The following is a 16,622-nucleotide window of genomic DNA, read 5'->3' as shown; positions in this document are numbered from 1 at the left end:
ACATGTCACCACATGTGAACATAATGGAGCATGTGGCACATGTGGAAAACATGTTACTATGTTATAATGTGGAGCTCATGTGAAATATATTTGCACATGTTAAATTATTATTAACATGTGAATCATGTTGCCACATGACAAATACTGTACATTTTCAGCTTCTTTGTAATGGGAAGTTCAGATATTTTACTGACTGATCTTTTGAATCTCGTTCATAAAATGTTGTTAATGGACAAATCCCCAAACACAACTTACACAATGTTAATGTTTCATTCATCCCCATAAGCTGACCAATGCAGTCTAGTGCCGGATACAAAAGTGATAAGTACTGACGAGCACAAATTTTTCGCAAAATTGATTAATGTAAATAAAAAGGCAATGTAGATAAATTAAAAGGCAATACATACACCACAAATGTAAAAAATACCAAAGTAAAAATACTGACCAGATGCAGATTCTTAGTTATACAATATGTATTAAGAACTATTCACAATTACAGGATGCAACATCCACATCCACATCAAAAAAAGTAATTCAATGGCACTAATATTGAGTAAGATGAAAATTATTGTGAAGTTCATATAAAAAGATTAGTTTTTTTTAGTTACTTAGTTTTTTATTCTAATTAGGTTCCAATAAGTCCAAATAGCAAAGAGAAATAAAAAATGCATGTAAAATATATATATAAATGCCAATTAATAAAATGTTGGAAGAGCAAAAATGTTTAAGTTGAACCAATATTCATGCTTGGGATTAGTTAAGAAGACATATTATATTAAGTCTTCAAAAATATATTTGAAAAAAAAAAAAAAAAAAATAAATGAAGGGATATTTTCAAATCCAGTCAACTTTAGAATGGCTCTGGAATGGCTAATGTTGACTTGACTAATAAACACAAATATAGCCAATATTTGCTAAAAGTATTAAGGCCAGCTATGCTATAAAATATTTTAATAAAATAGAACATATTTGTTGTTAAAATGAATATATAGCCTAATAAATAAAATGTTATAAAATCAAAACAACATTTATCAAATTGTCAAAGTTTCGTTTCTCCATTATGAGAGCGGATGGCCACACAACTTTAATATATAAAACCTTTATTTTTAAAAATATTTAATTTAAGCCGTCTACTTTTGGTAATAAATATAAAATAAAAGCGCATCGCTACATGGAAGGATCTGGATTATGGCTCATTTGACTTCGCGGAAGGATACAGTTCAGTTGACTTCGCGGGTTTTACAAGGCAGCGGCTGCGGTACTGCGGGAGACATTTTGTCAAAGTCCCCAGCAAACACAAAACGTTTTTACAACGTTTCACAACGTTGTTTTTTGGTTGCAATTAGGTAATGTTGCAGTGCAACGTTTTAAAACAGTTTAAGAAACCACACCTAAAATAAAATAAAAATAATGTAGGCCTAACCAAAATAAAACGTTTTAGAAACGTTGTGAAAATACCAACCAGCTGTTTTCTTTAGGTGATGGTATTACTACATTTTATTTAATTATATGCATTTATGGTGAAATTACTACATTTTCAGCTCAATCTGTGTTTATTTTGACCACGAACCATGCGCTGTCACTTTAATTTAGCGTTTGCAGCACAGCAGAAATAGACTCAGTGCGGAAACGATCTCTGCACTGCTGTATACTCACCGCAACTGGGACGGATAAACGGACCGCAGTGTGAAAGCTCTAACCTGTTAACATGGGTACGGGAGAGAAAAAAATACACACCGCATACGCACTGCAAACAGAGTAGGCTATGTGTGAAACGGGCGTTCATTTATGAGACCAGCTCCAGTTAATGCGCTGGCGCCTCCGTGATTATTGTCTGCTATATTTACTTCTTATTAAATCCAGGCAATTGGTTGATGAAATATTGATTAAAATTAAGATACAATTAATACAAAATGAAATTCACTTTAAAGAAAGGCTTTGTGCTTTCTGTTTGAGGTCTCAGTGAAAGTTTTAAAGCAGTCTTTTAGTGCCGCTTTCAGAGCGCTCACGTCCGTAACGGAGAACTGTCACGACAGTAACATTTTCCCTAATAAATGCAAATACGAAAAATAAAATAAAATAAATATTTTATGTTCTGTGGACAGCCAACCCTTATTCATCCGGTGAGTAGGCCTAGTATTACTTTTGGTTTGCACAGTGTAATTCACAGATTGGCACCTAAAAGTTAAAGATTTTTTGTGTCCATAAAATATAAAACGCATGTAGACCAATATTTTTCTAATGTCTAGACTCCTTTATTAAGGGAGTATGGATATATACAGACGTTTCACTATTGGTATTAATGTATTTTCCGAGAATTTATATTTCAAGTTTTGACTGCACGTATTTGGAAAAAAAAAACTTACTTTAAGATGCTTCTTCAGGTTGAAGGTGGAGTTAGACGCTGAAAGGAGGTTGGTTGCTGGCAAGCAGAGGTTGCACTGCACAGTTATATTTAGTTCTCCCTTCTCTTTCTTTAATGTGAAATGCTGTTTGAATTTCCAAGATAGAAACGCTTCTTGCCCTGCTCTGTTGTTCCGGCTCATTCTCTACCTCTAGATCCCGCTGCTCCTCTTCCAACTCCATTGTGACTGATCACGCAGGCTGCGGAATTTTTATTTTATTTTATTTTTTTCATATTGGGGCTTGCATGGGAAATGCATGGAGTTGCCTTATTTTTTTTTTTTTTTTTAGAGCGTGAATAAACGTCTATTATCATTGTGACGTCATGGTGCATTGTCGTATACCAGACACTGAACTGAAGACAAGCAGGAACTAAATACACAGATGATAACGAGACAATGACAGACAGCTGTGATGATAATAGAGTCCACGGTGATTGATGACGTGCAGGTGATGGCTGATAGTGTGCAGGTGGGAAACATGAGGGATGCTGGGAAGTGTAGTGCCGCTGAGGCGTGTGACAATATGTGTTTGACCATTGTTTTATTTGGCCATTGTTTTATATATTTATATTTATAAAGCCTCTGCTTTCTCAGATCAGCTTCGACTGGATCTTCTTGCTGACACTCATTTTAAGTGCTGTTAAAGGATCTATAGGCAACGTCAGCACATTGAAATTAGCAAGCCAGATTATTTGAATGTGAAATGTGTCAAGAAGCTCAGTGCAAGTGTCACGCCCGAGCCAGAGGTGTGGAGGCACTACCTGCCAGCCGACACCCCCGACCTACCACACCACCTTGAGGAGCTACCCCGTACCATAGAAAAAGGCGGACAGCAAGAATTCCAAAGTTAACATGTTTATTTATTTAAAATGAATGTCTCTAAAAACGGTGCGAGCTTCCTCCCCTGAGGTTGAGTGCCTGTGTGTGGACTCTGGTTCCCCTCCTCCAATGCAGACAACAGAAAGGGTATAACGTATAACGGTTCTGTATCACTTCTTCTTCTCTCCTCATCACCCAGACAGGGCTCGCCCAAAAGAACAACACAACTTCGAAGGATTATAGGCTGGTCGCCCGTACTCTCTGCGACGTCCCTAACTCGTGTATACACTACAACACACTCAATTCACACGTGATAATCGAAACTCAGCACAGCATGCACAGACCTCCGATCATTAAGGCAGAATGCGGGCCCAGACGACAGCCTCAACCGATGAACTCGGAGGATGGAGGGTCTAGCTAGCCTCCACTTAGATCACCTTTAATGAAGGAGTCTGGATCTGATATATTTTCTCATGACTGGAGAGAGTAAAGCAGAATGTGTAGAAACTCTTCCAGAAGACATGAAATCTGCTTTAGAGACGCTCATGTGCAAATACTTTCTGTTTCACCAAACTGGAGCTGATGCTAATAATTACTTTAAAATACTTTAAAACTGTTTAAGAATTGAGGAGTCATGGATAGTGGATAACGTTTCAGTAGTAAACCAATTTTATTACTGATAATATAATTATTTTATTTATAGAATTGAACTGCATGCAGGAAATTTTAAAATAAAGAAGTTAAACTAACAGTAATGCTCTCTTGTGCAAAAGTAGAGTCTGGTCATTGTGTTCAGTCTGAAGCGTTCAGAGCAGAAGTGTGGTGAACAATACACACTCTCACACTGAACAACGTTTCTCTGTCCTGTAAAAGCTGATCTCTCTCAGGTTAGTGGCTATGGTTATGAAATGGTTATGGTTAAGGCTATGGCTATGGTTATGTTATGATTATGTTATGGTTAGGGCATGGCATGACACATCACCATAAGATTCTCTTGAAGGACAGTTCCTATTACTACAGTGTAAATGCACTGTAAATTATAAGTGTAGTGAGGTTTGTGATGTGTGCAAAACCTTACAGTCAGTAAATGAGTGGCCAATGAGTGGCCTCTTCCTTTCGTGGCTGCGTACTATGGAGGTGTGTGTTTTTAGCATGTAGCTTAGCTGTTTGATCTCATTGTTATTCAGTGACATTATGTGATTTCATGTGTTTATTGTGGCTTTGGGCTACCAAGGCTGGCAGTGTGTGGTGCCTTGTTTGGTCTCTGTGTTTGAATATATTTTAATAGATGTTTGTTGTGTTTTAAGGTCCGCTTTGCATGTGTTTAGACACAGCTCTCGCCCAAACTTTCGCTCTTTGAGTCACGCTGCTGCTTTCTGTCCCGTCACAGTCTAATGCCCACGTGGGCTTGAAGTTTCTTTCTTTGGTCGGGCTGATATTATTTCATTGTGTGTTTATGTTGGTGTATTTATGTTTTGTACTACTGTCGCCAATCCCTGTGTAGTGATTCTTACTGTTTTGCAACAGTCTCCATCAATTGCATCGATTAAAAGAGTTTGGTGTGATCTTTATACTTTTGTATCAGTATAATTTTTTGTTTCTGTCTTTAAAGTTTACAGTTCTTTTGTTTACAAAGTATATTGTAATTTGTGTTCTTGGTTTTTGTGTTGTTACATTTGATTATTTAGCTTGATTTATTTTCTTACTAATGTGCTCTCTCCTTGTTTCTTCTTTTTTTTGTGTGTAGGCTCTGAGCACTTCCTGAAGCTGGCTGGTACTTTGCTGCACATTGGGCTAGGGTTGTCATTATTGCTGTGTCATTATTTGCAGTGAACTTTATGGGTGTGATTATGATTGGTGGTGTCCTTCGCCCACTCTCACACAAGAAGCCTCAGACATGGCAATGATTGTTTATTTTCCTTTTGTCTGTTTTTTTTCAACCAATGATAAAGATTCAACGTAATCGCTAACAATCGAGCCACTTGCTACATAAGCAATAATGAAAAATACATTTTGTACTGAAATCCACTTGAATTCAAGTGAAGCAACACTTCTCAGGGTTTCATCACTAAGTCTATCAGATGAGAGGAAGTAACCAACCAGAGGAGGAGCTGATAGTGTTTAAAGGAAGAGCTGTAACTATATATAATGAAGAGGAAGACTGACAGAAACACAAAATGGCTGATAAGTGTGATCTGTGTCTGCTGGGACTGATCATTCTCTCTTCACTTCTCACAGGTAAAGAAATCTGTATTTTCTCTAAAGACATTTAGTGGAATTAGTCTGGAAAGAGTTCATTTGAACATGCTCAGTTTATTCTTGCACACATTCACGTTGTGATCTCAGAGTTGTGTATTGATACACACAGATCATACTGTATTATTCCTGATAGTGTCACACTCAGTGATAGCTCTCTGATAAAGATAACTAGTTTGTTCTGGAGAGTGTGTTGTTTGCATTAAATGAGAAAAAACGACTGTATTTGAATCTTCTGCCTTTTACTTGTGTTTCAGGTACCAGTGGAGTGAATGCTAAAAATGTGTTGTTTTATATCATATATGTTTTATGCTTTCATTTGCTAATATAGATCATAATGATCACTGAGATATACTGTGTTTCAGGTATCAGTGGAGTGGATGATCATGTGTTCATCAGTTCTAGTGAAAATGTACGTCTGTCCTGTAATAATGCTCTTTCTGACTGCAAATCAACTACATGGATCTACTATAACAGATTCAGATATACAGCAGCAGTTGAACTGATTAATAAAGGGATAAATAAAGACACAGAGAGACATGAGAGACTGAGTCTGGAGTCTGACTGCTCTCTGAACATCAAGAACGTCACAGGAGAGGATTATGGATTATACACTTGCCAACAATATGTGAACGGACAGAAACAACGACCTGATGAACATGTTTATCTGTATGTTCTTCATGGTAAGTTTAAGATTATCTGGTCAATTTAAAAACTCAGATGATGATTGAAGAGTCTGTGATTTGTGTCTTGTGTTCAGTTTCAGTGTCTCCATCATCATCATCATCATCATCATCATCATCATCATCATCTTCATCATCACAGACTGAGATCAGTCCAGGCCGCTCTGTGACTCTCTCCTGTCAGTTGTATTCATACACTGGAATCTCCTGTGATTATTGGGTTCGTTCTGGGGGAATTGAGCTGTTGTGGGTGAATCAGGCTGGTGTTGATCTGAAGACAGACTCCAGATATCAGATATCAGCTCCAGATCCCTGTATCACCACTCTTACTACAACACTCCTGAATGAAGATGACAACAGAGAGTGGAGATGTCGGCTTACTCAGAGAAGTCAACTCAAGACCTCATTCACATACACTGTCAAGTATTCAGGTGAGAAAACAAATGAGTCTCATGAATGAGTGTTAAAAGTCATCCTGTGTTTTAACTAGTTAAAATATAATGGTTAAATTGTACAGTATGAATCATCTAAACAAACATTCATCCTTTACAGCTCAAGCTGATTCAACGACAGTAGTGAATTCTTCTACAAGAGGTACTTGACTATGCTGATGCTTTTAAGCCGGTGATGATGATATTCACAGAACAGCTTTGTCTAACATAATTCTATAGAAAATATGAATGTTACCATATAGATATTTTACAACTTTATACATTCTGAAATATGTAAGAGTTGATTGAAATCACATTCCTGTCGTCATCGGTGCCAATGTCTTTTGTCTTTGTCTATAATTGTCCCCAGTCTGCCCTGTCCGTCTCTGACTCTGTGCTCGATCTCTTCTTCAGTCATAGTGATTTCTGTCGCTGCAGTCGCTGTTCTCCTTCTTGCTCTTCTCTGGCTGATCTGCAGAAAAAGAACTGGTGAGTTATAAGGGAAACTCCTTTTCTCAGAATTGTTATTAAAAAACGCAGTTCCACTGCACACCGATAACAGTGCAGCAATCTGAGCGCGTCTGTTGGAACTGCATGAATCTATGGCAAAGCAGCATGCTGTGGCAGCCAATCGCAGAGAGAGCGCAGAGCCTACCGAAAGGGGCGGGGCATCTGCCTATAAAAGCAGCTCATATTCACCATAGGAATCAGTAGGCATGTCGCCTGATTATTAAATAACCGCCTAACTGCGATTGTTTCAAGCAAACAAAATTATTGGGTATAATTAAAATAATTATTATAAGGGGGAGTCTTGGAACAAAAGAAATAGACAAGCACTAAATAAGTTTTCCTGCAATATATTTAAAGTCATCTGAAGCCATTCCATCAGTTTGTTGTGATTGTTTCAGTTATTTATCGAATTGAATACATTTATTTTATATTTAAAGGTGAACTAAGTAACTTTTTTACCTTAGCTGAACAGCTTCGGAGTCATTGGAATGGTTATATTACTTATTTCAGGTTGAATGGTGGTCGTTTCGCACCCCCCTGGTGCCCGTGAGCGAAAAATACGCACTTGCAACTTTGAGTATCGCGTGATATCAGGTCTCGCGATGTAAACAATTGCTTTACGGCCAAAAGAAATCTGCTAAAATGCTGTCATTATTGCGCTCCCTCACGCTGTTCGAACCTGAATGAAGAAGACGTTTTAAAGAATGTCCCATCTGCTTTGATGTCGTTGATCTACTAGCCTCTGGTGTCTGAGAATCACCAACGAGTTTTTACAACAGTGTTGTCAAATATCTATTCCGAAGCTGTGGGGGGAGCTCTAGAGAGAAACCTGCGAGCAAAAAGCGAGAATACAGTGAAGAAATCCCGAAACTACTGAGCCCTGCTTTAAAGGTGTTAACTGTAATCTTACGCTGCAAAATGGTAATTTACAAAGGATTAAAGGGTTACTTCAGGATTTAGCATTAAGCTTTGTATTAGTAGAAAACCTGTAGTATTTTCGAATTACCATGCTTTCCACCCTCATATACCCCTGAGACAAGAGATTTATGTATTTTTTGTCTGGAAAAAATCCTCCGATGACGCAAAAATCGTCATTTTGCGTCATCGGAGGATTTTCTGGACAGAGGCTAAAGACTACAGCCAGTAGATGGCGTTGTTCCGCATGTTTTCAGCCCGCCCATACAGGGTGGGATCTCACTCAGTCAGAATGTACACAGTGTCAGCCATCTTTCTTTGGAAGCTAAGCTAGCAGGCTCTTGTTCTGTGGAGAAAGCTGAATAGTAGGAGAAAGCTGAGTAAGTAACCATCCTCCTTTTCCCGGACTTGTCCGGCGGGCGAGATCGTTCAAAATGTCCGGGATTCAGCTTTTGCTTTCTGCGGTCGCCATTCATTGTTTACATGCACACCTTTCAATCTAACTGAATTCATTCTGATTGGTGAATTTGAATGTAGTGTTTACATGAACGCTAAACAAGTGATCGGTTGATGTGCGTTTTGCCTTTGCTAAGAAAAATTCCCGCTCCTCCGTGAGAGATGGGAGACCCGGCGCGTCTCAGTAATCACGCCACCGGCCTCGCGTTGTTCTCCCGCGGCCGTCAGCCTCGTCCTGCTCGCCACAGTAAACATGATGAATGGCGACTGTAGAACGCAAAAGCTGAATCCCGGACATTTTGGACGATCTCTAAATCCCTCGCAAACTCATCACGTAGGCTAGCTTTGTTGTTTTCATCTGCGGACTCTTACCGGTGGGCGTGGCCTCCTAAGGCAGCGAAGCAAGTGCATTCTGGGAGTTGTTGTCTTTCATCCACATAAGCCAAAAATACTTTTTCTGGCTTTTCTCAGTCTAGAAAGCTCCAAATTAAAAAAATTCTTCACATTTCTTCTACTTAAATGACCTATTTTAAATACACATTCATCTTCCCAGAGGTGAAGTACCCCTTTAAATTCATCACAATTATTTATTTAATGAATTTCTATATTAAAGTATATTAAAACAACAAATTTAGAAAATTTCCTGCGACATTGTTGCAAATGGCGCGCCGTGATTGCGGCAAGTGCAGAGCCCCTCCTGAGCACAGTGAGTGCTTTGCCTTTCTGGTGAAATCTCTGATACGAGCTGCGACCCTCATGCTCTCCTGTTTCCAGGAAACTTGGAGAAAGAAATGGTGGGGTCAGAGCACTGAGCGATCGGACACGAGCTCACATCATCCCAGAGAGCCCTTCAGCCCTCATACCATGGCGGTCCTCCAGGTATTTCAGGCCAAGCATCTCCGGTCTATGGACAAGTCTGGACCAGACCCAGCCACATTTCGTGACCTCCACAGGCGCTAAAGACCTGGCCCTGCACGCCACGAAGACCACCGCCCAAGCCATCAGAGGAGACAAGGCCATTCTAGTGGTGCTGGAGCGCACTTGTGGCTTAATCTGATTGAGATTCAGGGTGCAGACAGGACTGCCTTCCTTGACTCCCCAATCTCCACCACTGGTCTCTTTGACCCCGTGGTTGACGGATTCGCTGAGCGATTCATGGTGGCACAGAAGTCTTCGCAAGCAATGTGCTACATAAAGTCACCAGAAAATAGTGCTGACTCTGCAGTAAGACAAGCCAGCGCTTGCGACCACTCAGCCACCACCGCCTGAGCATCGGCCTAAGATAACACTGGACCCTGCGCCTTAGAAGCAATCCTGATCTGCCAGGAAGGAAGAGGGGAGGGTTAAGTCTTGCTGCGGCCGGAACACCCTCCAAAAAGTCTTGAGTTTTCCTCCAAACACCCTGTTCAGTTCTGGCTGTTGGGAGCAGGGATGTAGTGGAGGCTAAACGCACGTAAACGCCGTTTACCCACCTCCTAAGTGCGTTTATCCACCTCTAAATTTCAAGTTATTTGGGCGGACTTTGCTTTTCCAGTGCGTGATCGCCGATCGGTACATGATTCGAGCATTTGGGCCGTTAATGACAGAGCAGAGTGCGCAGCGCAAACAATGAGTTGGAACAGAGCAGAGAGCGCAGCGCGCCGACACACACACACACACACACACACACACACACACACATACACACACGGAACAAAGAGAATGGCGCACACACGGAGCGGAAAGGACACGCTCGTTAAGTTACTAAACAAGCTGTGCGAGAATGAAACCTGATTGCCGAACAGGGAGGGGAGGGGCGGGGCGGGACGGAACATTTTTGGTTTTATTTTTTTTAGTTTAGCAAAATCGTCTGTTAATGTCGGCAGCCTTTACACTTGTGGAAACTACAGTGCAACTTATATTGTCTTTCTTCTTTTAATTACAGAAACCTTTTTCTGAGTTTTTATTTTAAATATGTGGCACCAGATTCATCCTTCTCTCATTAATCTGCACCTGCTACATTAGCTATTGGAAAACTATTTTGATACTCGATTAGTCGGTTTGAGTAATTTTTTAAGACAAAAGTAAAAAATTATTTGATTCCAGCTTGTTAAATGTGAATATGTTCTAGTGTCTTCTCTCCTCTGTGACAGTAAACTGAATATCTTTGAGTTGTGGACAAAACAAGACATTTAAGGACGTCATCCTGGGCTTTTGGGAAACACTGATCCACATTTTTCTGACATATTATAGACCAAACAACTAATCGATTAATCGAGAAAATATTCAACAGATTAATCGACTATGAAAATAATCCCAAATCCCTAATTATTATGTACAAGTGCATTGCATTGGAAGCCCTGGATATAAGCCTCCCTCTCTATCTCTCTTAAATATTTTTGTTCTCTCTGTTTTGTCATTTAGTAAACTTTATAGAATTCAACCATATTATTCCTTCTTGAGTCTCTTTAACAAGAACTTAGATTAATGTATGAATTGAATAGTGATCGTGTGACCTATGATGAGGGAACAACCAGTGATAACCTTGGTAGTACCATCAAATGATAGCCTATAGCGATGTCATCAGGATACACATACACCGGTAGGCAGTGGCCCACCTTACCCGGTGATCACGTCGTGGTCCACCAGAATTTATAGTTTACCCACCTCTTTTTTTACCACTACACCTCTGGTTGGGAGTAAATGTTGCAAAATGTATGTATGTATGTTCGTTGTTATAGCGAACAAAATACAAAAATAGGCAAGGAGGCTCAACCCACCTCGTCCTCTTACCGTACCCTCTTGGAATTTATCTGCGGTCCTTAGAGCCCCTCAAAGGCCCCCTTTTCCAGCTGCCACAGTCAGTCGAGGTCTGGCCACTTTCACTTAAGACCGCACTACTGCTAGCATTAGCATCGGTCAAGTGAGTGGGTAACCTTCAAGAAGACAAGCATCAACCTCACTTACTCTGCTCTGTTTGGGCCTTAGAAGTATTTATACAGCGCTCCGTCCATTTCAACGAGGCTTATCAGCTCTTTGTATGCTGTCGTGGAAATTACTTTCACAACTTTAAATAATAATTGGAAGACAGCTGGAAATTTTTAAAGTTATAAAGATCTTTATTTCTTGCAAGAAATTTTGGCATTCACATACAGAGAGCATCTGATATGAGAAGGCAAAGGTTAGTTCCCTGTTGCCAAGTTTAAATACCCCTCACACATCCTGGGTAGGCTGCATCTGTCTCAAAAGATCGCCTTGGTTTACCTTAAAAGGCAACGCGTCTTTGTTCGAGATCTCTTGTCTAACATCAATTCTATCTAGACAGTACAATACAATGTCTGCAGAAGTTTCCTGTTTTTAGCTGCAGGTTTTCACACATTTTGCCTATCTCTTGTTTGATCAAAACTGCGCACATATTTTCACACTTGAAGTACACAAAAGGTCACATAGTCTCTTTTCTACTTGGTCTCTTTATGACCCAGAACATTTTGTTCCTGCAAGCTTATCTTAACTCATGCCTTTCTAAAAGCTTGGTTACATATTCTTAATAATGTGCTTTTTATATGGTTATATTTCTTTAAATGCTTAAATGCTTATGAGTACAAATAATGTTCAACGTTAATACAAGTTGTACACACCCAAAGGTAAAAACACATCTAAAAGTAAAAGAACACATCTAAATGTAAAAGAACACATCTAAATGTAAAATTTCCATTACAATGCTTCGGTGAGTAGCCCTACCGCCTAGGGACCCTTACCCAAGCATCCCAGACTAGGGCCACAGAACATGTTGTTCTGCTCACATGGCACGGTGTGATTGGATTGGTTCCCCATAGTGTCTAACAAAGACACAATACAAGTAAACATTTTGAAAAGGGAATGACTCTTTTCCTTTAATTCAGTCAGTAATTACTCACCCTCATGTTTTCCAACCCCGTAAGACTTTAGTTCATCTTCCGAACACAAATTAAGATATTTTTGATTAAATCTGAGAGCTGTCTCACTCCTCCATATTCTTCTATGTTATTGAAACTAGCCGGTCCAGAAAGGTAGTAAAGACAATGTTTAAAATAGTCCAAGTGACTACATTGGCTCAACTATAAGTTTATCAAGCGACGAGAATACTTTTTGTGTGCAAAAAACAAACAAATATGACGACTTTATTCAACTATTCATTTTCTTCTGTGTGGGCCTCTGAGTGAGTTCATGTAGTGTATCAGCGAAGCGCTTCTGGGCTCACGATTGGCTGATGCTGGTCATGTGTGTGATTCATGTGATGCTGGCTGAAGATTAACGAAAGTCTTACGGGTTTGGAACAGCATATGGGTGAGTAATTACTGACAGAATTTTACTTTTTAGGTGAACTAACCCTTTAAATATGATTCCTTTGGCGAAATGAGCTGCCCCTCATGCCCTGCCCCGCCACGATTGGCTTGCGTAAACACGCTGCTTCACCATAGGTTCATGCAGTTCCCACTGACCAGCCAATAGACACGCTCAGATCGCTGCACGGTTATGACTGTGCAGTGGCACAGCGTCTTCGAATTAAAGGCTTCAAATTTCGGAGAAAAGGTTTCCCCCTCAGCATCTAGCAAAGACGCAATACTCGTTCCCGTTATCTCAGGGAAATAACTGAGATGTTTTTATCACTCACTTTAATGATAAGATTCTGTCTTTTGCACATGTGTGTTTTATCATAAATACTCATATTTCATGAGGCACTTGTTTTCAGATAATAAAAGAGGGACTGGCGACTCTGCGGTGAGTTCAGTAATGCAGTGATTTAGATTTGATTAATATCTTTAAAGCTCAATAAAGTGTCATTCATGCAGTTTAACTGTTTGTTCTGAAGGTCAAAGATGAGAATGAATATAAAGGGACGTATGAGACGATCAACATGTCCATTCCTCCCGCTGCAAGAGCCGATGTGAGTCCACTAAATCATCAAACATTACGGTCACTGTCTGTTCAATAATGTGATTCAAAAGCTTTTGTGTTATTCTACATATTATAGTGAGAGATATGTCTGTTCTGTGTGTTAAACTTGACTCTCTGCACGTTTGCACTGATGTTTAGGAGCAGACAGATGATGTGACTTATTCTGAGGTCACTTCTTCCAATACAAAGCCAGTAAAATCATTGAATGTGAGTAGAAACCAGCACATTTCCTTGTTGTCCACTGACAATCACAGCAGCTTCTCTCATCTATATGAGTTTGACTCTCAGATAAATGAAGCTCATGCTCTAATAATAATAATAATAATCGCTCTAGTTCAAACATTGATGGACAGAATCTGTTCTTTCAGGATCATGATGATACAGTGACTTATGCTGCCATCAGAGGAAGAGAAGATCAACCGCAGGATGAACTTTACGCCTCTGTGAACAAGAACTAGACCTTCACTAATAAACAATGATACAGATCATGAGCTCATCATATCAGGAGCAGACGGGAAGTTTTCATCTCTCTGGTGTTTGGAGGAATTATATATTTGTGTGTGAACGAGCAGATATTTGTTGAATGTCCTGTGAATATGAATGAGATTTATTGTGAATCATCATCTGGTCAGAGCACAGAATCTCATCTATATCATCACAGCTACAGTAAAGTTAGAGACTGAAGCCCTGATGTGTTTTCATACAGGCCAGACTCAATCTAGTGTCTCTCAAGCCTATTTCATGACTGGAGTCTGTTTATCTGCTGGATTTCTGTCTGAAAACCTTCATCTATCTTACACCCGGTGCAATTCAGCGCCAGTGTTTTTTGCTAGTTTTATTTTGTTCGCCGATGGTTGTGTTGATCTGAAAACGAGGTGTGTGTTCAGGTGCGTTGTTGGAGCGTTGCTATTTTGAGGAACTGAAATAGACTGAGCCATTGTGAATTTTTTTTCTTCTTGTAAATTAAGAGTGTAGTGAGTATATGCATTACCTTCACAAATTAAATACTCAAAGAACATTAGCATTTAAAGAAACGCCATTTTGAACTGCATTTCCTTTATTTACACACTTTTATGAAATTTCAGTGTTTTCAATCTAATGCATGTTTCATCAGATGTTCAGATGTTTCCTCATCTACACATGTGCATTTTAAGGTGTTTGAAGGTCAAAAAAAAAAAGAAAAAGAAAGGATAACAGTGGCAATGGCATAATTTATTTGTCAAGAAGATTCTTAAACATGAGAATCCGTTTAAATTCTGCAATGAATGATCCACACTACAAATTGGAAATGCAGAATGTTTATGCTTATTGTTGACAATTGTCACATATTCGAAATGGGAATGACCTTAAATTAGAAATTATTCAAGGATTATTTTGCATAGATGTTACATTTCAATAAAATGCCAATACAATACTTTAGCTACTTACACCTCGCAGGCTAGACTCGCATTTTATGACTGTTAACCGAAGCATGTCGTGACGCGTCTCGCTGGAATTCGCGCTTGGCTCGCAGCTTCTGTGAACATAAAGCCCTAAAAAAAAAAATATATATATATATATATATATATATATTTATCTCGCCTGGGAGAAACAAGCGAGAGTAGCGACGGCGTCAATATTTATTTAGGCGCATCTACATTTGGAGTGAACACGGAGCAGTTTTTCCGTGAGCGGATATGGAAACCGCGGAGTAGCTCTTGAGCGGAGTGATATACCGGTGATGTGTTCCACTCTGACGCTAGAGGAACGTGGTTTTGCCCCACTCCAGGCTTTGATCACATCCCCCTAAGCAGGGTGAATACACCGGATTCTCCTTCCTTAATTTAAGACCCATTCAAACCAAAATTAAGACACTTATTACACTATTTGAGAAATTTAAGCATATTTACGACCTTAAAATTATGACTCTCTTTGATTAACAGAAATCCGTCGTAGCGACAGAGAACTTTAACCCCTGAGATCCGTTTCCACTCTGGAGAAGCGTTCAGTTTTTCCGCTTGCAAATTCCGTCATGTAAATAAGCGAATCCGCGAGATCAACTGGCTTTTATAATGAATGGGAGAAGAGACTCTAAATGGTTTATTTCACGTTAAGCCCAAAACCCACTCATTACTCATTAAGACCATTTTTCCGTCGTTAAACTAGTAAAAGTGGATTCGGACTCGCCCAAACTGAACTTACGCCCTGCGCTTTAGACCATGCGCTTGGATGGTTAAATAGGGCCCAGTGTCTCTCAAGCCTCTTCCATGACTGGAGTCTGTTTATCCGCTGGATTTCTGTCTGAAAAACTTCATCTTCATGCAGAAGCTCATGCTGAAATGATCCTCTTGCTTCAGCTTGTATGTCAGCTGTTTCTTCTACAGAGAGACGTCCGTCTGAGAATTACATCAGTGTCTGCTCACATTATAAAGTGACTTTGCAGTGTGTATATGTCATGCAATTTAATGTCAGTTATTTCTTTCTTTCTTTCACATGTTATAATAAAGAGCAGTGCCGGCCCTAAGCAGAATTTGATTTGGGGGCCCCCTCCCACCACACCGAAAGTCTCCTGTGCTTGACGATTATTGACACAAATGTCACTCTATAACAGTGATGGGCAGTAGCGAGGCTACTAGCTTAACTACATTTGTCAGTAGATTGGCAGTAACGTCGCTATTTACAACACCAAGTAACTTTTCTAAGCTCTTTTATTGATCAAGTAGCGCAGTAGCGTCCTCGAAAGCTCATTTCTCCTGGACATTTCTGACATTTCTCACATAACAATGTTTCCCTACAGCCATCAAACACATAAATTAGGAAAACAGGATGTCGATGACAACACGCCGGGTACTAGCACATGCGTAGACTAATGTTTACGATGACGACACACCATAGACAGTAAGCGACACACACACACACAGTCAGAGCTGCCAACTGTCACGCATTGGCCGTGAGACACACGCATTTGATTGGTTTCACATGCTGAAGTGTCAACACGGTCGTTCAAATGCCTGAAAGATGTTGAGCCACTCGTGATCGACTAGTTATGCCGCAAATTAGTTCAAATCTCCCGGAATCTAGAGCGAGCACGCATGCGAGACAGAGACTGTGCTCCAAACCGCGTAGCGCACGGCAGAGAGGGAAAGTGAGCAAGAGACCTTGCGTGTGCAGAGAGCATCCTGATCTACAGTAGAACCCCTGAAATCAAGCTTAAATCAGATAAAGAAACGAATTAAGTAGGAAAGAGGTGG

General features: G+C 39.9%; 1 protein-coding gene across 1 annotated transcript; it reads left to right on the top strand.

Annotated features, from left to right (window-relative positions):
* Positions 1 to 4,009: 4,009 nt before the first annotated feature.
* Positions 4,010 to 14,184, top strand: LOC308701946 (uncharacterized protein). Its single transcript, XM_081384434.1, has 10 exons — positions 4,010 to 4,111; positions 4,972 to 5,462; positions 5,846 to 6,163; positions 6,241 to 6,594; positions 6,716 to 6,757; positions 7,009 to 7,083; positions 13,187 to 13,215; positions 13,307 to 13,381; positions 13,531 to 13,599; positions 13,761 to 14,184. Exons 2-10 carry the CDS (start codon positions 5,402 to 5,404, stop codon positions 13,848 to 13,850), a joined length of 1,113 nt encoding a protein of 370 aa, XP_081240560.1. The 5' UTR covers positions 4,010 to 4,111; positions 4,972 to 5,401; the 3' UTR covers positions 13,851 to 14,184.
* Positions 14,185 to 16,622: the final 2,438 nt, after the last annotated feature.

Source organism: Scardinius erythrophthalmus (assembly GCF_964197995.2).
Source record: "Scardinius erythrophthalmus genome assembly, chromosome: 1".
NCBI classification, from domain to species: Eukaryota; Metazoa; Chordata; class Actinopteri; order Cypriniformes; family Leuciscidae; genus Scardinius; species Scardinius erythrophthalmus.
Note: the sequence above shows the minus strand (reverse complement) of the source record. Positions and strands in the feature narration are given on the sequence as shown.